This window comes from Copadichromis virginalis, linkage group LG23, assembly GCF_057382275.1.
Source record: "Copadichromis virginalis isolate Kocher_CV1m ecotype Utaka linkage group LG23, C_Virginalis_male_GT1.1, whole genome shotgun sequence".
In the NCBI taxonomy this organism is placed as follows: Eukaryota; Metazoa; Chordata; class Actinopteri; order Cichliformes; family Cichlidae; genus Copadichromis; species Copadichromis virginalis.
The window spans coordinates 22,871,169-22,894,415 of NC_140639.1; the positions used below are offsets into that span (position 1 = coordinate 22,871,169).

At 41.2% G+C, this 23,247-nt stretch overlaps 1 protein-coding gene across 1 annotated transcript; it reads left to right on the plus strand.

Annotated features, from left to right (window-relative positions):
* The first annotated feature begins 9,173 nt into the window (after window positions 1-9,173).
* On the plus strand, window positions 9,174-10,188 carry LOC146680909 (secretory phospholipase A2 receptor-like). Its single transcript, XM_085449675.1, has one exon. It carries the CDS (start codon window positions 9,186-9,188, stop codon window positions 9,924-9,926), a length of 741 nt encoding a protein of 246 aa, XP_085305801.1. The 5' UTR covers window positions 9,174-9,185; the 3' UTR covers window positions 9,927-10,188.
* The last annotated feature ends 13,059 nt before the right edge of the window (window positions 10,189-23,247 follow it).

Consider the following 23,247-nt stretch of genomic DNA (forward strand, 5'->3'; position numbering starts at 1 on the left):
TTGGAGCACTTCTTTGCCACATGTATCGCAAACCACGTCTCAGCTTTTTGTGGAGATAAAATACGTTCACACAATTACGCTCAGCCATTGTTGTGAGTGCGCACGCCAAGGCACATATTTCGCACATGACTATGAAAGGCGGAAGAGGAAGTAGTTCCTTTGAATGTAGACAATCCGAATATATATTGTAATGACCTGGCTGGGGTTGTTAGCCAGATGCATTCTGGGTATTGTGTTGTCTGTGTTTTCTATCATTCTGCTAGTTCCTATGTGTTTGATTCGCATGTTGTGTCAGTGTTATGTTAATGTAAGCCACAGTGAAGTTGATGTGTGTTCTGTGGAGTGGGTTGAATTGGCATGGTTGGCTGACACGCGAATCAAACACATAGGAACTAGCAGAACGATGGAAAACACAGACAACACAATACCCAGAATGCATCTGGCTAACAACCCCAGCCAGGTCATTACAATATGTTATACTTTCTTTCCACTGTGTTCCTGTTAATGATAAAATGGTAAATGGACTAGTTCTTATATAGCGCTTTTCCACTCTTCTGAGCACTCAAAGCGCTTTACACAACTTGTGCATTCACCCATTCACACCCATTCGCACAAGCACAACTGACATTCACACTCCGATGAATGCATCGGAGAGCAATTTCGGGTTAGTATCTTGCCCAAGGATATTTGGCATGCAGACTAGGGGAAGTCGGGAATCGAACCACCAACCTTCCGATCAGTAGATGACCTGCTCTACCACCTGAGCTACAGCCACCCACTACAAACTACAAATTTGCTCTAAAGTACTAAAATATCGATATTTTAATGTGAGAATCGATTCTAGAACATAAATGATTGGTATTGGAGGAATCGATATTTCAGGATCGATCCGCACATCACAATTACGCACAAGTCTACTGTTGTTTACAGCGCTGTCGGCCGCTGTTTTTTTTCCTTTTACTTCTGAAAAGAAAACCTAATTTCTGCCATTCAATACGCTACTGAACAAATGTAACATTTTTAAAAATTATGCAAAACGCTTAGCCGTGTCTCTAATAAAAGGAAAATCACCTTCATGTTTTTCTGTGTTTTATCTTCAGCTACTTTGACACAAAGGCATCTGGTGTGACGCTTACACCTTTGATAAAGTCTTGCAAGGTTCAGCTTCCTTTTTATAGATACAAAAAGATGTAAATTTACTGATCTGAATTTTAATATTTCTGACTGTCGGAGGCAAAATTTCCCAGATTCAAATCGAATTAAATTGAATCCAATCCAATCGTGGATCGAATCGATTCAGAACCTTGTGAATTGGAATCGAATCGATTCTAGAAATCAGTGACAATACCCTGCCCTATCTCGTAGGGTGTCTTGCATTGAAATCTGCTGCAATGACCCGGTTACTGCATTCACCAGATATCAACACGATTTCGATCCGCTCCTCACGTGTTAACCTCTTCGACATGCCAATGGCTGTGAACAAAGAGAAACTTGTAAATAACTCATGAAAGAATAAAGTTATGTTGAAAGCAAGCACACCATTGTTTTTCTTGTGACATTACCAATAAGTTTGACGTGTCACATGGCCCTCTTCCTATAGAGATTGAAAATGTGACGTCATTCAGGGGCATAACCGCAAAGGATTCTGGGAATGGGTGGCAAGCGGTACTAGAGCACTGCAGGCTTTCACATGAAAACAGTCACACAGCAATAAAAAGAAACACAAAAAATTGCAAGAAGCTGTTGTATTATTAACTGCAATAGCCGGTCGCATGACAGCCACGGGAAGCAGACGGGTAAAGAGATCAGTTGTTATCGGATTACGTCGTGGAAGAGAAATTGTTTAAGCCACGTTTCTGAAGTAACAAAGAACCGACGGATGGCCTGGATTGCAGCAATTCGAAGACCAAATATAACGTTTCAGAACACTCCAGCTCACATGCAGTGTTGGGAAGGTTACTTTTAAAATGTATTCCATTACAGAATACAGAATACATGCCCCAAAATGTATTCTGTAACGTATTCCGTTACGTTACTCAATGACAGTAACGTATTCTGAATACTTTGGATTACTTAATATATTATCATGCTTTTTACAACAACGTGAATGTACTATTGCTGTGTGATTTATTACTATTACTGAAGGTCCGCGACTCCGAACTGTAGTAAAGGGACCTCTGACTAATACGGCGGGGTCCCTGTCGGCTCGTGGCCGAAAAATAGCTTTACTTTGTTGTGTGGGTCAACTTTTCTTGCGAGAAACAGAGAGAGGCGTTGAAAGGCTGCTCCAACGGAACTTATTGTTTTCGGAGGAAAACACGAACACGGTGTACAGTCGAGTCTTAATAGCTTACTTACAACTGGGCTCGTCAGGCACTCTTCTTGGCTGCAGTGGTTATTATTATATTTACATGCTTCCAGCTCCCGTTTTTCCTTGATGACAACTCATACCTTTCCACTCCCCTTTTTCTCCCTCCTCGCGCTCACAGACCCATAACGTGTATGGCAGTCCATTCTCCCTGCAACACGGACTACACTGCCCATGATGCTACATTCTTTAGAGCTATGCTTGTAGCATTCTGCCTGTTAGCTTAGCACAACAACAACGAAAAGGCGCTCTCTCACCCAGGAAACACACAGTCGCAGAGAGAGAGAGAGCGTCGCCCTGTAACCATGGCAACCGTAACGCTGCCGCCTGGAACAACAGCTGTCAAACAAAACCCAAACAGTCCTGACCCGCGACGAAATGAAACAGGAAAGTACCGCAGTGTAATCCATTTATTTCAACAAAGCAACTGTATTCTGAATACCACCTTTTTAAACGGTAACTGTAACGGAATACAGTTACTCATATTTTGTATTTTAAATACGTAACGGCGGTACATGTATTCCGTTACTCCCCAACACTGCTCACATGTTAGTCTGCTCCAAACATTTCCACAAAGGTAAGTTTTCTGTTGTAGTTATTACGTAATTTATCGTAACATAATTGCTGATGTAGGTTACAAATAAGTCTTATATTGATTTGAATTGAATTCGTCGCGCTATGCTGCTTTGTTCACTGTGGCTTTGCGGGCTAATGTTTGCCAATTTTTTGATGTGTTTTATAGAAAAACCAGCCTACAAAATGCTGGAATGCGATCCAGACTGGGCGCCCTCTATCAACCTGGGTCATACCAAGTTTAAAGCTGCTACCACAGCGATTGGTTAAGAGAGAGAGAGCGATATCAAAACAGCCACGAAAAGCGAAAAGTCACGCATATATGTTCCCAAGTGTTGTATTGAAACAAGTGATGAATAACTGTTTTTGAATATGTTTTTTTTTTCATTGTTGATTTGTTTTTCACCAAAGCTGCTAACAAAGCATGATGGAATACAATTTTGCCTCTTTCTTGTAAGATTCTATAATAGAGTGAAACAATAATGGTAAAAATGGTAAATGGCCTGTATTTATATAGCGCTTTACTAGTCCCTAAGGACCCCAAAGCACTTTACATATCCAGTCATCCACCCATTCACACACACATTCACACACATTCACATAATGCCATTTATAAATACAGATACATTGAATTAATTACAAAACACTCTTTTTTTCTATTAGATCTGAAAATGTTGTGTAATACTACAACCTGAAACAACAAATAGATTGCGTTGGCCTGTACAGGAGATGAAGAAAAAAAATGTAACAACAGCGGTGAAATGGAATAGTCCAAATCAAGTAAACTGGACCTGGGCTTGTTGCAGGGATCTGAAGTTATTAAACATTTTGTGAGTGTAGGGACTCACACTTCACTCAGGATCATATAATAATAAATATGTGCGTGATGAAAGTTGGGCAGCACGCTATCGTCCTTACTCCACTCTGTATGCTCGTATGGGTCTGACCCTTTCACTCCTTTGATTTTTTTCCTCGTACTTTTGTTTTTTTTGCCTTTTCGTCAAGTCTGTCTTTGTACGGACCTGCCGTGTTCTCCGTTGTTTTGTACATAACTGTTTTTGGGGCAAATAAAATGAAAGTAGGGATTAAAACCGCAGAATTAATGATTACCGGTGCTGGAAATGCTAGTGTTTGATGCAGTGTCTTGATGTTGTTGCCACATGTACCCACAATGCAATGCGTGAAAGTCACGTGGTCTGTCAATCTCTATTGAAAAAACAAAAGTTGTATCCAAGATGGCCGACTTCTAATTGGCCACCATGGTCACCACCCATCTTGAGGAGTTTGCCCCCTCACATAAACTAATGTGCCACAAACAGGACTTTAATATCACAAACCATTCCCATGTTATTACAGTGTATCCATATACATGGCCCACCTGTAGTATATACACAAGGCTGTATGTAAGCGTGAACAGTGAAAAATGTGGTTGTCGCACAGTGAAATAGTCCTTGGAAACATTGCATAGTTAAAGAATATTGCACAGTTAAGTTTGTATTTTTCACAGTGGTTTATCCCCTGAGTATATTCATTAATGTAACAGCCCTGTTAAAAGAGAGTTTTTCCTCCCTACTGTCGCTAAGTGTCCTCTGATTGTTAGAGTCTTTATTTTGCACTGTAAACCAACTTGAGACAACTATTGTTGTGACTTGGCGCTGTATAAATAAAACTGAACTGAACTCAAGTAAATCGCCACTGAGTAAAAAACATTTCACACGATATTGAGCTTAATCCATCAGAGTGAAGGCGCACATATTGAAGAAGCTTTAGGAGGGGGGTTAGTCTCAGAAGGTTTACAAATGTGCATGATATGATATATCATGACATAATAAAATCTGATCACTTTGACTTACAAAAGTTGGAGGATGCGTCTTGGGAAGTAACTGAATGAAAAGCGAGCTGGGGGATACAAACAGAGAATATTTTTTTTGACAATCATTTCTAAAATATGGTCCATAGAAAAAAACTACACAGCAGTGACACCACAAGCCATGCAAGAATGAAAAAAAGTTATATTATGGTGGGGCGTGGTCTACGATGCTGTGGCATGGGAGATGGATGCACCTGGGCCCTATTTCAGGAAGCCGGTTTAGTGCAAACTCTGAGTAAGTATACCCTGAGTTAACGAAAACTCTGGGTTTTTGGTTTCACAAAGCGAGTTTAGATTCATTCTGAGTGAGTTACTATGACGACACACTCCGTGAAGCTAACCTGCCCCCTAGCAGGTTTACTTCAACTAACCCTGACTTTCTCCGGAAACCTGACAGTAGGAAGTGTCAGACATGGCGTGCCCCTTCCTTGAAGAGCCAGTAGATGTTGAAGCCCAAATTCTCCGCAGAGCTCTCCGCCGGGAGAGAGTGATTAGAGCGCGTTCGGACATTTTATCATTTCCTGATGATTTTCTGTGTGAATGTTACCGTTTTTCAGCACAATCTATAATTTATTTGAATAACATCCTCAGGCCTAATATTGCTCATGTGACACATCGCGGACATCCTCTCAGTTCTGTACATATTATTTGTATTGCACTTCGGTTTTTTGCAAACGGGAGCTTTCTGTATAATATTGGTGACGCTGAGCACGTTTCCAAGGCTACCATCTGTCGGGCAGTCAGGAATGTTACAGTTGCACTTAAACGTCTCCTCGTCTGTGGTGTTCCCCGGTCATAGACCCACAAGATTTATCAAAGAGGGATGCCACAAAATTGCAGGTAGCAGGATGAACAAAACTTAATTCATGATGTGGTGATATTTGAACTACTACTTAAATTTTACATTTATTCTCACGGTTCCCAGGCGTGATTGGCTGTATAGATGGCACTCACATTCCAATCATTGCTCCTTCAGTAAATGAAGGAGACTATGTGAACAGGAAGTCTTTCCACAGCATTAATGTACAGGTACATAGTTCCCTGTAGCATTTCAAACTAACAAATTATTTCATTATAGTAATGGATGCTAATTTGTGTTCTCTGCACTGTGAAGATCATATGTGATGCTGCCAACATTATCACAAATGTGGAAGCCAACTGCTCAGCCTCTGTGAGTGGTGGTGGTGGAGGACCCCCACCTGTTTTTCGGGCCTCCGCTTTTTTTCTGTTGGCTATAACGGGTCACATTTGAGCATACAGAGTAAGCAAATATGTACTTGTAATGTGCTCAGATAATTTCAATAAGTGCTTACAGAGGGGAAATTAATGTAGCCTCTAACTGCAATTGATTTACATAGGACAAACAGACCAAGCACTATGGCTCATAATACAATTACACCTTACCTGTTTGGACTATATTTTTATATTTCATTTTTACTTGCTGCCAGGAACGTTTGGGGCCTGTTGGGTTGCACCTGCGCTCACATCACATCACGAAATAAAATGTATAAAATAAAATATAATAAAATAACGTGTTAAATGGGTGGAAATCCCTAGATCAATGTTTAAATTAACACTCACGCATTGACTCTGTCGGCTATGTTTTGCCATGCATGCTCCCTTTCTTTTGCAGCTGAGGCTGCGTTACTTTTTTTCCGCGGAATTTGCATGTTATCGGCATATGCTGCCATCAGAATTTCGGCCTCAAGCGCTGTAAAATACATTGACCGCGCCTTCTTTCCCTCCGTCTCCATGGTGACTCGCTTAATCTGTGCTTTACTAATCAGGGCTTTATGTATCCTCGTGCGCGCGCTTAACTTGGGGTTAAAGCAACTCCGCGTTGACTGAACTAATTGTTATCAGCCTTTCTGAAACCGAATATTCCGAGTTAAGATAAGATAAGATAAGATAGAACTTTATTAATCCCTCGGGTGGGTTCCTCTGGGAAATTCGACTTCCAAAAAAAGCACAGCAACGACCAAAGTTACAGTTACAGAACTGTTATATATATATATATATACACACACACACACACACACACACATATATAAATACAGAGACAAATATAAATAAAATATACAAAGGGGATAAATAGAATAAATAGGAATAAAAAATAAAAATACAAGTGAATTGCACATTTCAAGTATTGAGTCTATTGCACTGTTGACTATTTACAAAAAGTATTGCACAAGGTATTGTACAGTGAGGTGAAGAGGCACTACAGCTTAGTTGTTCCCCCCTCCTTTGTCCTCCTGTTTCTCCTCCCTCTCCCCTCCAGAGAGGAGTTAAACAGTTTGATGGCGTGTGGGACAAAGGAGTTTTTAAGTCTGTTAGTTCTTGTCTTGGGGAGAAGCAACCTGTCACCGAACAGACTCTTCTGGTTGTTTATGGCCGTGTGCAGAGGATGCCCAGCATTGTCCATAATGTCCATCAGTTTCTTTAATGTCCTTTTCTCTGCCACTGTCACCAGAGTGTCCAGCTTCATGCCGACCACAGAGCTAGCCCTCCTGATCAGTTTCTCCAGCCTGGATGAGTCCCTCTTTGCTGTGCTGCTCCCCCAGCACACCACAGCATAGAAAAGTACTCCAGAAACCACCGAGTGGTAAAACATCCTCAGGAGCTTCCTGCAGATGTTAAAAGACCTCAGCCTCCTGAGGAAGTACAGTCGGCTTTGGGCTTTTTTATACAGGTGCTCTGTGTTGCATGACCAGTCCAGTTTATTGTCCACCCACAGCCCGAGGTACTTGTACTTGTTGACCACCTCCACCTCCTCCCCCTCTATCTGAACTGGCAGTGGACCTTCTCTGGACCTCCCGAAGTCCACAACCAGTTCCTTAGTCTTTGAGGTGTTGAGTTGCAGGTGGTTTGTGTGACTCCATGCGACAAAGTTCCTCACCAGACTTCTGTACTCCTCTTCCTGATCATCCCAGATACACCCCATGATGGCCGTGTCATCTGCAAACTTCTGAATATGGCATAATTCAGAGTTGTAGCAGAAGTCAGAGGTGTACAGGGTGAAGAGAAGAGGGGACAGCACAGTTCAGAGTTGGACAGTTCGGGGTTACTCAACCCTGAGTATCGTTTTTCACTCTGAGTTTTCTAAACCGGCTTCCTGAAATAGGGCCCTGCAATCACGCCTCGCCGGCATAACAAGTCTGCACTGAATCCTGGTTATTGCTGTTGTTGGTACGTGTGGCTGTGAGCTGCAAAGCTGCAGCCAGAGTGTAAACAGCAACTGATACTGACTGTATATGTAAGCGTGTAAAAACTGCAGATAGTAAGATTAACAGCAACAGTTTGTTTTTTGTTTTTTTGGAGAAATTTCTTGTGAACAATATTGTGGCGCAGTGTGACATCAAAAACGACGCACACCTTTCACGTTCGTGACTAAATCTCTGTTTTCCTCGTCCACACGTAAGCGCAAAAACTGAGTCTTCGAAACAAAATATCCACCCTAGCAGGGGTGGACATTCAATTCAAAAGATTTGAGTGATCAAAAATGTGTGGACGAAAGGCCCAAACGCATTGAAAAGTCTGCGTTTTCAAAAGTACCTGTGGACGTAGCCTCAGGATGAAATAATACTGTTGAAAAATGCTGAAAAGCATGAAGTTGTCATGGGGTCTGCTGTGGGTTATTTATATTATGTATAGAAAGGCAGATCTGAAATATGCAGAATACAAGAAAGAATAGAGAAAGGAGAAAAATAGGAAAATACAAGAAAAACCCAGCTAATTAAATCCCTCTCAAAAAATATAAGGACCATTTTCAGTCCTCTTTTAATTTATTCTCTTGACCTGTTCATTTGTTTCCCAGAAGGTTGACATGACAATATGGAAAAATACTTTGCCTTGTTCCCGAAAACTGTGATTTGTTTGTGTAATGGGAACCAACAACACGTCAGTTTGTCTTATGCAAAAAAGATGTTTGTCTAGCTTCTCCTATTAACCTTGGATTTCTTTAAGCATATGAATGGTTTCCAAGTATTGTTAACTTTGGGTAAACTGAAAAAAAACCTAAAACAGCTATATTACCAATATGTCCTCCTTGTGACATGTGTGTGTGTAGCTGAAGGTTAAAATAAAAGATACATTCCTATTGAGTCAGTTGATGAAACAGATTAATTTTATACTTTTATTCAGGTTCTTTCAAATTTTTTGCTCAATGAAATTCAGATGATCAATAATCACAAATTTTCAACCTCCACATCTGAAGTGACCGTTTCATTCAACTTGTGTTGTACTACAGCATGGATAAAAGGGCCGCCCTGACATGTAAATATGCTTTGACATGCAAAGCTCACATCTCCAGCAAATATCTTACAAAACCTCTTTGGATCCTCATTTCTCTGCTGAACCCTTTAGAGAAATTCAACAATGGATCAGATCTTCACCTGCATCCTATTCCTGATGGGATTGTTTGGAACTTTTACAAAGTACATTCACGTTAATGACAAAATGAATTGGCTTGAAGCTCAGACTTACTGTCGGCAGCACTACACAGACCTGGCCCCTGTCAGTAACGACAAGGATGCCAACAAACTTCAGCAGCTCTCCAGCAATGTCAATCACTATATCTGGATAGGACTCGTGAGAAATAGCTCAAACAGAATGCAATGGCTGTGGTCAGGAGGTGGAGTGGCATCCACGTGTTTCTGGAAACCAGGTGAACCTAATGACTTTAACGGGAATGAAGATGGTGGCTGTGTGTGGAATAAAATGTGGAATGATGAAAATCTACAGCATCGAAAAACCTTCTTCTGTTACGGTGCCATTGTGGTGAAGGAGAAAAAGACTTGGGAGGAAGCTCTGGAGTACTGCAGGGAGCACCATGATGACCTGGCCAGTGTGGCGTCTGAGATTGAGATGCTGCTGATCCAGAAAGAGTTGAGCAAACATAACACCACTGATCACATCTGGACTGGATTGCGCTTTCTGGCTGGGGACTGGCTGTGGGTGGATGGGCAGGAGATGGACTATGAGGCCTGGGGTGAAGAAGGAAAACCATCATGTCCACATGCTAAGATTAAGTGTGGAGCCTTACAGGTGACAGGAGGGAACAAGGCTGTTTGGGACGCTCATGACTGTGAGGAGAGACTACATTTTATTTGCTACTGAGCCTATTTACTGTGCAAAATTCATTTGCATTAATCATACATTTCTGTGATTGATAAAGTTTTGAATCAAAACAATTGTGTTATTTGTCACCTACATCTTCTTCATGTGTATTTCTTTCATTTCTATCTTGTGGGAATGGCAAAGTCAGCTTTCAATTATTTAACAAACATTGTGTTTCTTCATTTCTTGTTTCAGTGAGTAAAAAGTTTTAAAAATAAGAAAAGTTACTGAAAATAATCTCCAGATCCTGTTCATCATTCTAGCTTTTATAGCTTTTCTTGCACACAAAGAAAAACACTCATAATAGACAAGCTGTTAGGTTTTGTATTGTTGATTGTCATTTATGCTTAGAAATATCTACTTATATATGCTTAGAGTTTTATAATTAGTCTTAGATTGGTAGAGGTTTGATCCTTAATAGTCTGCAAACTTTGTGTGCACACCTACATCCTGGGAGCATGGGAAGAAGTCGTACCTTGTCTTATTGTTTTATGGTAGGATAAACGTGGCTATATCTGTTAGGCTAAGTGCCTTTTGAATGAACCTATGCATATTCATGTAACTACAATAAAAGGTGCTATGGGGAACCTGGCTGAGAGTCTGACGGAGGTCAAGTGGTGGAACGACACTTGGCTCCAGGCAGGTCTCCCTCATGCATTAGTAACACGAAGAACTTTGCCTACTTGGTGTTCAATGCTTTTGCTGTGTTTTTAAATTGTCTCGTTCCAGCGGTGGGCCTGTGCTAGACAGACCCAACACAAGCAGTCTCGTGTTACATTTTGAGAATGCCCCACTGTGATGGAATGGAATTATTCTGAAAGGTTTAAAAGCACATATGATGTGATCGATAAGTGTAAACTAAACTAACTAATAAATTTGCAAATTTAGTAACAAATGCATGCTCCAATCCATACACAAATACAGGCAATCTGAACAGAAGCAAAACTATTTAGAAATTTGTATATAAAAATCTGACTCAATAATCACAGTTCTATACACAAGTTCATAAATCAAATCATTTTAGCTATGCTTTCCTGTCTGGATAAATCTCTAAAGATACTGTTCACAATCTTTTCACTCACTTAAAAGCCATTAAATGCATAAATCGCCTGATATTCACAGATCACATTTTGAGACTCTTTTCACACTGAATTGTATCATAACTTTGTTTTTGTGAAATGAAAAAAATTATACATCAACTATGCACTATAAAAAACGTCTGAATTTGTCAGGTTTGTTTTATTTGTAACCAACAGCACATTTAAACAACATACAGTGGGGCAAAAAAGTATTTAGTCAGCCACCGATTGTGCAAGTTCCCCCACCTAAAATGATGACAGAGGTCAGTAATTTGCACCAGAGGTACACTTCAACTGTGAGAGACAGAATGTGAAAAAAAAAATCCATGAATCCACATGGTAGGATTTGTAAAGAATTTATTCGTAAATCAGGGTGGAAAATAAGTATTTGGTCAATAACAAAAATACAACTCAATACTTTGTAACATAACCTTTGTTGGCAATAACAGAGGTCAAACGTTTACTATAGGTCTTTACCAGGTTTGCACACACAGTAGCTGGTATTTTGGCCCATTCCTCCATGCAGATCTTCTCGAGAGCAGTGATGTTTTGGGGCTGTCGCCGAGCAACACGGACTTTCAACTCCCGCCACAGATTTTCTATGGGGTTGAGGTCTGGAGACTGGCTAGGCCACTCCAGGACTTTCAAATGCTTCTTACGGAGCCACTCCTTTGTTGCCCGGGCGGTGTGTTTTGGATCATTGTCATGTTGGAAGACCCAGCCTCGTTTCATCTTCAAAGTTCTCACTGATGGAAGGAGGTTTTGGCTCAAAATCTCACGATACATGGCCCCATTCATTCTGTCCTTAACACGGATCAGTCGTCCTGTCCCCTTGGCAGAAAAACAGCCCCATAGCATGATGTTTCCACCCCCATGCTTCACAGTAGGTATGGTGTTCTTGGGATGCAACTCAGTATTCTTCGTCCTCCAAACACGACGAGTTGAGTTTATACCAAAAAGTTCTACTTTGGTTTCATCTGACCACATGACATTCTCCCAATCCTCTGCTGTATCATCCATGTGCTCTCTGGCAAACTTCAGACGGGCCTGGACATGCACTGGCTTCAGCAGCGGAACACGTCTGGCACTGCGGGATTTGATTCCCTGCCCTTGTAGTGTGTTACTGATGGTGACCTTTGTTACTTTGGTCCCAGCTCTCTGCAGGTCATTCACCAGGTCCCCCCGTGTGGTTCTGGGATCTTTGCTCACTGTTCTCATGATCATTTTGACCCCACGGGATGAGATCTTGCGTGGAGCCCCAGATCGAGGGAGATTATCAGTGGTCTTGTATGTCTTCCATTTGCTGATGATTGCTCCCACAGTTGATTTTTTCACACCAAGCTGCTTGCCTATTGTAGATTCACTCTTCCCAGTCTGGTGCAGGTCTACAATACTTTTCCTGGTGTCCTTCGAAAGCTCTTTGGTCTTGGCCATGGCGGAGTTTGGAGTCTGACTGTTTGAGGCTGTGGACAGGTGTCTTTTATACAGATGATGAGTTCAAACAGGTGCCATTCATACAGGTAACGAGTGGGGGACAGAAAAGCTTCTTACAGAAGACGTTACAGGTCTGTGAGAGCCAGAGATTTTCCTTGTTTGAGGTGACCAAATACTTATTTTCCACCCTGATTTACGAATAAATTCTTTACAAATCCTACCATGTGGATTCATGGATTTTTTTTTCACATTCTGTCTCTCACATTTGAAGTGTACCTCTGGTGCAAATTACTGACCTCTGTCATCATTTTAAGTGGGGGAACTTGCACAATCGGTGGCTGACTAAATACTTTTTTGCCCCACTGTAAGTTGTGCTTTAGAGACGGCACATTTACAGTTCAGGTTTTCAAAAAACAAAAACCCTTAGTTTCAAAAGGCAGAAAAAGCTAAAAAGGAGAAAAAAAGGTGTTTTTATTGAATTGGCTCATTATTGTAGAATCACAGTGATTTCATGGTTATTGAAATGTGTTCAGAATTTGCAAAGTTACGATGCCTCATGTTCTAAATTATGATACACTGCTCTCCCCTACATAAGCTGCCTTTATAGATTTTAAGTATCAGCATATGTATTGGTATTGGCAATACTGGCCTTATATTTACCTGGTATTGGATCGATACCAATATCTGCAGTGTCGCACACCACTAGTGTAAAACTGTGGTATTGTTTTTTTCTCAAATAAAAAAAATCTGACAACAGTTCATTACTGCTCTACTAAAAAACACATTAGAATATATTGTTTACATAAGCTGCTGGTGCATGTTGGATGTGCTTCTACCGGAAAAACAGTTGCAGGGCAGTTACAGACTAAAGACTAACTTGTGCCTCCCTGTGGCTTATCCTCTGGCATGAATATATCCTAACTGATCTCTTGCATGTGTTTATATAGTCCAAGTGATGTTGGGTAATTGCAGCTGACACTTCAATGTTACCTCACTGACCGATAAAGACTAATTTTTTTTTATCTTAATTAAAATAAATAACAATCGAAATCGAAATAATCTAGTTCATTTATGTTTATAAAGGTAGATTGATGTAATTCATAATTTCTTTGTTGAACAGCTGAGTTGTGGAGTGATGAGGACCCAAATGTAGATGTATGATGAAGACAAACTGTGTGGACCAAGTTGTCCTAAAAAAGAATGTAAAAATAATGTATTGTTGAAAAAAAAAAAAAACGAAAAGAAAAAGGAAACACTGGTACTTCATGTAGTAGTGGGTGGCTGAACCAGCCAGTTTCTAAACATTACTGTTGATTATCATATGTGCCAGGCCGGAGGGAGGGGACCAAGAGGATCCTGCCTCTGAAATGTAAAGTGCGGTAACCACACACTTAAAGGAGAAAGAGCACCAAGGTGTACCACTTATTAAAAGTTTTAAGTGAGTGAGACTATATATTTGATCCCTTTATGTGTACCCATGACACTTTGTAGATTAGATGTCTATTCATATTAATGTACAGAATTCACCTGCTTGCTGCTACTACTGCACATTCACCCAATGTATATACTACATATATATATATATATATATATATATATATATATATATATATATATATATATAATGTTTTTCCTCTACACCCCCCCCCCCCCAATTTTTTTGCACATGTCGAGGAGCGTGTCAGGCTACATTTCACTGTGTGTTATACTTGTATAACTATGCATGTGACAAATAAAGAACCTTGACCTTGACCTAGATTACAGAAAATCCAAAATAAATGAAAACTTGTGCACCCATGTTTTTGTCAGTGAAGATTTTCGCTGTACAATCATTCCACCCAGCAAAAGAACATTTTGCATGACACTGCCACGATGACTGGATGCAAAATTCTGTCTACTACGGTAACATCCCCAGGCATACATCGTGTAGTCGAACGATGTCGACTACACTCTACTCTACTGGACCAATATTAAGTCCACTTTTGTTTAATTTATTTTACAATTTTTGCTTAGTTCTTTGTTAACATTTACAAGCATTTAGTAAGTAAGGCTTATTTATAATTGCTCTTCCAGATACAAGGTGTCATGATCCTGGGTCTTTTGACCCAGCGTTTTGTGTTTTCTATTGTTGTGATGTATTTTGGTTCTGGTTTTCTATTTCTTTGGGTTTTGGTTCTGTTCTTCCTCAGTTTAGTGTTTAGTCTTTTCTGCCTCTGTATTCCTGTGTCAAGTCCGCTTTTCTTAGACTGTGTTTTTGTGTGTATGTGTTCCTGTTTTACTTTGAAGGTTCCTGTCTGATGTCAGTGCGTTCTGTTTACGTTTCCCCTGCCTCGTCCCCCTACTGTTTCCCAGCCCCTGATTCCTGGTGTGTGTATTTATAGTGTGTGTTACCTCGTCCTCGTTACTGGTTCATCTGTGTATCTTCCTCCGTCATCGATAATTGTCTCTCCGTGTCTCCCTGCATCTGTTTCTGGTTGATTCTGTTAGTTTTCCCAGTTTAGGTTTGCTTAGTTTCATGCTCAGCCTAGCCATCTCTGTTTGTATCTACATTTGACGAATGAACTCACTTGCATCTGAGCTGCCGCATCTTGGTTCCTTAATAATTCCATACGGCTTGCCTCATGAGCCGTGACACAAGGTCACAAAAGTGTACAACCAAATTTTGAATCATCTTTGATTCTGATCAAAACTAGGATCCAATATAAGCTAGCAAATGTTGGATGAGAGAAGAGAAAGTGAGTGAGTGTGATGGAGCTCTACTGAAAACAGACATTTCGTCAGGCATTTGGCTTCTTTTTACAATATATTTTTTCATTGTTTTATTTTTGCTATTTTTGCTGTGTTCTTTTCTGTGTTATTTGGTAAAATTTATAATCATGAATGCAGACATACAGTCATCTTACAGAACTTACATAACATGAAAACCTTATTTTCTGAAAAAGCAGACATTAAAGCCATGTCCATAACATGCTTTAATGTCTAACAGGTCTCAACAACATGTAAGAGGCTGCAATTGATTAGACTGAAAACCAACAAAAAAAATTGAAACAGGTGAGAAATTGTATAAATGTGCACGTAATAACTCTCATTTTGATGCTTAAAAGTGTTGCCTGCATGATTTAATAGCCCTTAAAATCATGTCCTCATAAAAGACTGGAAATTAACGTTTGTGCAAATTTAATGTAATCTTTAAAACCAGAAAAATTTATTCCTGAAATGCCGCATTATGGCAACACTAGAAACACAGCTTGGTTAAGTGTGACAGCATCCATGGGGATTAAACAAGAAATCTCAGCTCCATCACACACTCACCATCACATTTGCAGTGTTCTCTTCTCCCTGTCTGCCACCACTACGTCTTTTTTGTTGGCCAGAAGATGCTTGTCTGTCTGGAACTTGAAGTCCCACAGGACTTTAACTCTTTTCTCAACCTGTTGTCCTAATCCATATGTGGCATAGATATTCCTGCACATTCTTGAAGCCATTTGGGTTGTGCTTCTTAGTGTGTGCTATGCCAGCTTGCTTACATCCTACTACTGTGTGCTACATATTCTCCAGAGCACCTTTGCAGAGTCTGCAACTTAGATCCTGTCATCTATGGTAGACTCCTGGCTATTTGGATCCGGTGCTTAAAGTCTGATCAGTCACTGTTCTCAGTCAGCTACAGTAAAAAAATAATGGATCTGGAAAAACCTAAAGCTGCTACATTTGAAAGCTATGATTAACTTCCTTCACAGTTGTCAAATGATTCCATCTATGACTGGGGAATCTTTAATAATGTTAATGGACAAAAAGTATATGTAGATAAAAATATATGGTGTTCATAACTGACCTGATCCACTTTACTGATGAGGCTTCGGTCCCAATACTCGCACAAGATGAGTCTCAGTCAAACCTGGAGGAGAGTGAGCTAAAGAACACAAACAAAGGGATTTAAAGGATCTTCAGTCATATGAGTTCTATGCAAAACTACACAATAATTATAGTACAACACATGCAAGAAGGCAAATCTGCATCAAAATACATACACTGACACACACACACACACACATACACACACACACACACACACACACACACACACACACACACACACACACAGCAAGAGTGAGTAAAAATGAGCTGGCTGTGATGTTCTAATGCAGGTATGGGCATCAGAGCTAGTTAAAGAGCTGAAAATAACCTACCGTGTTTGCCATCATTAGAATCAGCAACTGAAGGCTAGGAAAGCAAAAACTGGAGGCATTATGCCATCCTGTACACTAGAGGGCAGCACAGGCTAAAACTATTAAAGCCACTTGCTGTTCAGTCATGAAATTATAAACCTGTGGTGCATTTGAATTATTTTAAAAGCATCAAAACCGCTATAACTGATAACTTTAATTACATTTCCACAAGGCTTTTCAAATTATGTTAATTGTGACTGAAGTGTATCACTGTAACACTTTTCAGTAGTGATGTTACATCTCACACTGCAAGAAGGTCATGAGTTCCCCTCCATCATCTGGCCGGGGTCTTTCTGTGTGGAGTTTGTTCCAGGTTTCTCTCCAGGTTCTCTGGATTCCTCCCACAGTTCTACGACATGCAGTTAGTTGGGTTGGGTTAACTAGTGATTCTAAATTGCCTTTTAGATGTGAGTGTGAATGGTTATGTGTCTCTGTTAGCTCTATGTCATATGCAAGATGCAGGATGTAACCTGCCTCTCGCCCTATGGTAGCTGGGATAGGCTCCAGCTCTCATAAGGGTATTCTACATCATTATTTTTACATATTCACCAGTATGTACCCGCATGTATTACTACAACAGGGCTGCTATACAAAGAATGACCAGCAGAGGTTAGTACTTTCAAATGAGCCGCTGTATGGGGCTTCATGTGATCTGCCTTTGCCATGACATACACATATGGACTTTGGTTCCGTATAAATTGCTTTTCTTACATTTGTCTTTTCAGACTGCAATTTCAGTCTCTGCTTTTCTCCAGCTCACTACTCCTTCACACGGCTCAGACTCCGCTCTCGTATTCCTCTTTTCTGGCACTCTACTGAAATAAGGAAGGCATGACCGTTGTTATCAGTTGTGTCACCTGCCTGGCCTGGAACTGCCAGTGAACCTGCTGACAAATCTCAGCTCCAATTCTGAAGGACAAGTCTTGGACAAATCTGACACAGACAGTTTTTAGTACTTTTGCTGATAGCAGTTCCAAACAAAATTACACAATAATCACAGCACAAACAATGAAAGAATGCAAAAGAGAGCAAAGGCCAGTTCAGTGTAGGACTTCAGTCCTCTTTGAACTACTTTTCCTGACTTCTACATTTGTTTTTTCCATTAGGAAAACATAACAATATGTAAAATGACTTTGTCTTGTTCCTGAATACAGTGATTTGTTTGTCTGATGTGAAGCCAGCAACATTTCAGTTTTGCCTTATGGAAATTAAAAATTTGTTTAGCTTGGCCCAATATGCTTGTTTTTTTTTCACCACTATGGTGGTGTGGTGCTCGGGTGTTGGAAAGCTTTCCACAGTATGGGTGTAAATGACCCAGATTATTTGTTTATTTGATATTTTTCAAACAGTTAAATCCCTGAACGAATTATACCTTATAATATAGATTAGACTCTTATTTTGAAATTCGGAACGGGCAACTTCCGGGAAGGAAGATCGTACTGCTACTGCTTGCCGCAGAAAAGGTTAATGAGAAGGTTATCGTTTTCCATCCATCTTCAAATTAGCATCTAGCTGGAAGGCGAACAGGTATGTTTGTGTGTTGTACTTGTTTGCATTTCGGACAATTTGTAAATATATTACTCGATTATTAATAAGTTTATGAGTGATCTAGCAGGCTGATGCTAGCACCTCCTGTGCCTTTTCTGTGAATTAATTAGCATAACGGAAACGTGGTTATATCAAGTGAATGTTTATTTTGTTTTATGTCATGATTACAGCTCTTACGATGTGCCTATGGTAACTTGTGAATAAATGGGTTGGAATACCCCACCATGGTCCATCCGTAATGATCATTGAGTGCACCGTCTGAATAAAGTCCGGCTGGAATGCTACAATGGGTTCAAAGTGTTTCTAAGTCAAATCAAAATCAAATCAAATCAAATCACTTTTATTGTCACATCACATGTGCAGGTACATTGGTACAGTACATGTGAGTGAAATTCTTGTGTCCGAGCTTCACATGCAACAGAGTTGTGCAAAATACAATAACGTAAACAAGCAAAATACAAGAATGGCTACATCTGAAACTAATAAATATATGTACAATATATAATAGTATATGCATTTCTGGATGTGTATACTAAATATTTTCTACGTGTGTGTGTGTGTGTGTACACATATTTTACAAATTAAATAGAGTAAACAATAAATAAAATCTATAAAAATATACAGAGTTGAGACATGTGCAAAACAGTGGCATTACTGTACAGTATGGAGTGCATAATGTTGAAGTTCCAGTAGTGAAGGTGAGGTGTCTATGACGTGTTCAGCAGTCTGATGGCCTGGTGGAAGAAGCTGTCTCTCAGTCTGCTGGTACGGGACCGGATGCTGCAGAACCTCCTTCCTGAGGGAAGTAGTCTGAACAGTTTATGGCTGGGGTGACTGGAGTCCTTGATGATCCTCCCCGCTTTCCTCAGGCAGCGCTTCCTGTAGATGTCTTGGAGGGAGGGAAGCTCACCTCCAATTATCCGTTCAGAGCACCGCACTACTCGCTGGAGAGCTTTGCAGTTGTAGGCGGTGCTGTTGCCATACCAGGTGGTGATGCATCCAGTGAGGATGCTCTCAATGGCACAGTGATAGAAGGTCCTGAGGATGCGGGGGTTCATGCCAAATCTTTTCTGTCTCCTGAGAAAGAAGAGGCGCTGCTGCGCCTTCTTCACTGTTTTGTTTATGTGTACTGACCACGTAAGATCCTCAGCCAGATGTAAACCAAGGAACCGGAAGCTGCTCACTCTCTCCACAGCAGCGCCGTTGATGGTGATGTGGGTGTGTACTTCTCTGCACCTCCGGAAGTCCACTATCAACTCCTTTGTCTTTGCGACGTTGAGGGTGAGATGGTTGTCTTGACACCAGTGGGTCAGGGCGCTGACCTCCTCCTTGTAGGCCGTCTCATCACCATTGGTGATAAGACCCACCACTATAGTGTTGTCCGCAAACTTCACAATGATGTTGGAGTTGTTAGTGGCCGTGCAGTCGTAGGTGTAGAGTGAATACAGGAGAGGGCTCAGTACACACCCCTGTGGAGCACCAGTGTTCAGTGTGATGGGGGATGAGGTGATGCTGCCCAGTCTGACCACTTGGCGTCTGTCAGACAGGAAGCTAAGGATCCAGCTTTGAGGGAGCTGCTCAGTCCTAGATCCTGCAATTTCCTGTCCAGCTTCGAGGGAACGATGGTATTGAATGCTGAGCTGTAATCTACAAACAGCATTCTCACATACGTGTCTCTCTTCTCCAGGTGTGACAGGGCAGTATGTAGTGTCAGGGCTATGGCATCATCAGTGGACCTGTTGTGGCGGTATGCAAACTGTAGAGGGTCCAGTGAGTCGGGTAGTGCAGAGCAGATGAAGTCCCTGACCAGCTTCTCGAAGCATTTGCTTACGATGGGGGTCAGGGCTACAGGTCGCCAGTCGTTCAGTGAGGAGATGGTGGAGGATTTGGGTACAGGGACGACGGTGGCCATTTTGAAGCAGGCTGGGACTACAGACAGAGAGAGGGAAAGGTTGAAGATGTGTGTGAACACTCCAGCAAGCTGATCCGCGCAGCTTTGCGCGCGTTCACCTTCCTGAAGCACTTCCGCACATCCTCCTCAGACACAGTGTGCGCACTGACGTCATCCGCGGTGCGCACACTGTCCGGTCTCATGGTGTTCGCTGTGTCAAATCTAGCGTAGAATACGTTTAGATCCTCACACAGAGAGGCCGTGGTCTGCGGTGTGCTGGTTTTCCCTCTAAAGTCTGTGATCGTGTTTAGTCCCTGCCACATACTCCGAGGGTTGTCAAACTGTTGCTCCACCCTGTCCCTGTACTCACGTTTGGCTGCTTTGATCGTCTTCCGGAGTTGGTAATGTGCGTGTTTGTAGTCCGATGTGTTCGCGGAGGCAAAGGCGGTGCTCCGTGCCACCAGTGCTGCGCGAACATCTCCGTTAATCCAGGGTTTTTGATTTGGGAAGGATTTAACTGTTCTGGATGGGACGACATCTTCCACGCATTTCCTGATAAATCCGCAGACTGAGTCTGTGTACTCGTCAATGTCCCTAGCAGCCACGTGAAACATTTCCCAGTCCGCGTGATCAAAACAGTCCCGCAGCACAGACTCCGATTGGTCGGTCCAACGGTGCACCGCCCTCCGAGTTGGAGCTTCCTGTTTCAGCTTCTGCCTGTAGGCGGGCAGGAGCAGGATGGAGCGGTGATCTGATTGGCCGAATGGGGCGCGGGGGAGGGCTTTGTACGCATCCCGGAAAGAGGTGTAGCAGTGGTCAAGTAGCCGGTCTCCACGAGTGTTGAAATGGATGTGTTGGTGGAGTTTTGGTGAGACTTTCTTCAGGTTTCCCTTATTAAAGTCCCCTGTCGTGATAAAAGCTGCCTCTGGGTGTTCGCATAATCACACCAGCTGTTGTTGATCATGAAACATACACCACCGCCTCTGCTTTTCCCAGTAAGATCCTGTGACCTGTCCGCGCGGTGCACAGAGAACCCCGGTAGTTGTATTGCGGAGTCCGGTACCTTGTCCGATAGCCAGGTTTCTGTGAGGCAGATCACGCAGCAGTCCCGCATCTCTCGCTGGAATGAGATCCGTGCCCGAAGCTCGCACAGCTTGTTCTCCAGAGACTGCACATTAGCCAGTAATAAACTGGGTAACGGTGGTCTGTTAGTGCGCCGTCTCAGTCGAACCAGAACGCCAGATCTTCTCCCTCTGCGTCGGCGTTTGCGGCCTCCAGGGCCAGAGAACAAAGGCGTCTCAGGTGAGATGAATGGGGGGTCTGCAAACGGAGCGTCCGTGTTGCAAAACTTGAACTCCGGAAAGTTATAAGAAAGACCGTCTTTTATGTCCAGTAAGGTTTGTCGGTCGTACACAAGGAGACATGTGCTACTCGCGAAAAAATGAAGGAAAAGTAAAATTAAACACAGAAAAAAGCTGTTGCATGGGGGAGCTCGCGACGAGGCTGCCATACTCGGCGCCATCTTGAAGTCTGGGACTTCTGAAAGAAAACTGCCAAATTTAGCACCCTGTGAGCCTCATTTGTTTGATAAAATACAGTTATTGTGAGTCAAAGTTATTAACTTGGCATCAGAGGAGGAGCCAGACATTTGAAACACCCGGGGCTTAGCCCTAAAGGGTATGCATGTGGGATTTTTTTTTTTTTTTTGAGGGGGGGGGGGGGGGGGGTGTAGAAATGACTGAAAGATTAATAGGCTCTGTTTTGAGTTTTGTTCAAAAAAGAATGACTTCATATAGGGAAATATATATATCACACATGCAGGACACCTTAAACTAGTTTTTTAATTAAGCAGCAAGACAGAACAAGGTCAGGGCTGTATCAAGACACAGGGACTAAACCCCAATTCAACCAGACGCAGAACTGATCCAGAATTAAGACAGGACTACAACAGTTCAAAAGCAGGACTACTGAGGACTTAACCAAGACATAACCACAATCAGAACTAGATGATAGTAGCACTAAAAATCATCATAGACCTGCACTACACTTATTTATTTAATTCTACCAAAGTACAATATTTAGATTGAGAAAAGTTTATATAATTATTTAGCCTTGTTGTGCAAACAAGCCTGCAGAACTTAATAAATATAGAATTTGAAAAATAGCAAACCTAAAAAGAAACACTAGGTACGAGATACATGAGGACCTGTGATACGGTGATACTTTTAGTAAGCAACCATTTGACTAACAGGTGTGTCTCACCTGCTCTTGTTCATCTCTGTTCTGTCCTCATTCTCCATCTCAATCTCTGCTCCTCTCTCTCTCTCTTTGTGCTGACAATCATCAAATATACAGTTGAAACCAGATATTTACAAACTCTTCAGATCAAAACACAAACACTTTTTTAATTGTAACATCAAATCAGACTAAATGTTTATTTTTTTAGATTGATAAATATAAAAACATATTTGTTAACTTTAAGAGTAAAGAGAGAAACTGTCTGTGTTTTTTAATTGTAAATGGCACCAAATTGTATTCAAATTGAGCCACACTTATGGAGCTCCACAGTTCTTTTCCTGGTGTTTTGTTGACATCTCTTGATGTTCCCATGTCACAGAAACAGGCTCTGTGTTTTGTCTTATATGCATCCACAGCTGTGCCACCAGTTTACTCACATGGACTCTACTAACCAATCAGAAGCTTCTTCAGCTCAGAATGGAATCGTCTGGAGTTTTCTTATTAATTAACAATAAACTTAGTGTATATGTACTCCTAAATTTAATGAAAGTGATAAAAAATAGAAGCTCTGTCTCTCTTTATTCTGACATTTAACTGATTCAAAAGATATTTCAATATTTATCTAAAACAAAAGTTTACTCTAAATTGATGTTGTACAGTAAAAATGTTTTATGTTTTCTCCCTAAAGTGTAAATATCTGGTTACAAATGTGAATATCCTGCTGTGTACTGAAATCCCTCTTGTTTTGCATAGAAATATACTGAACAACATACAAAGCATAACATATAAAATAACATTTACCTGAGTTTTTTCTTTGAAAGAAGCCTCTAATGTCCATTCTTATATTTCAGTACATAACTGAAACCGATTTAGTCGGGGAGGGTAAGAACTGAAAATATGAAATA

Bases quoted from the DNA above. Each gene is read 5' to 3' on its own strand.
- LOC146680909 (XM_085449675.1), top strand. From the start codon at position 9,186: ATGGATCAGATCTTCACCTGCATCCTATTCCTGATGGGATTGTTTGGA.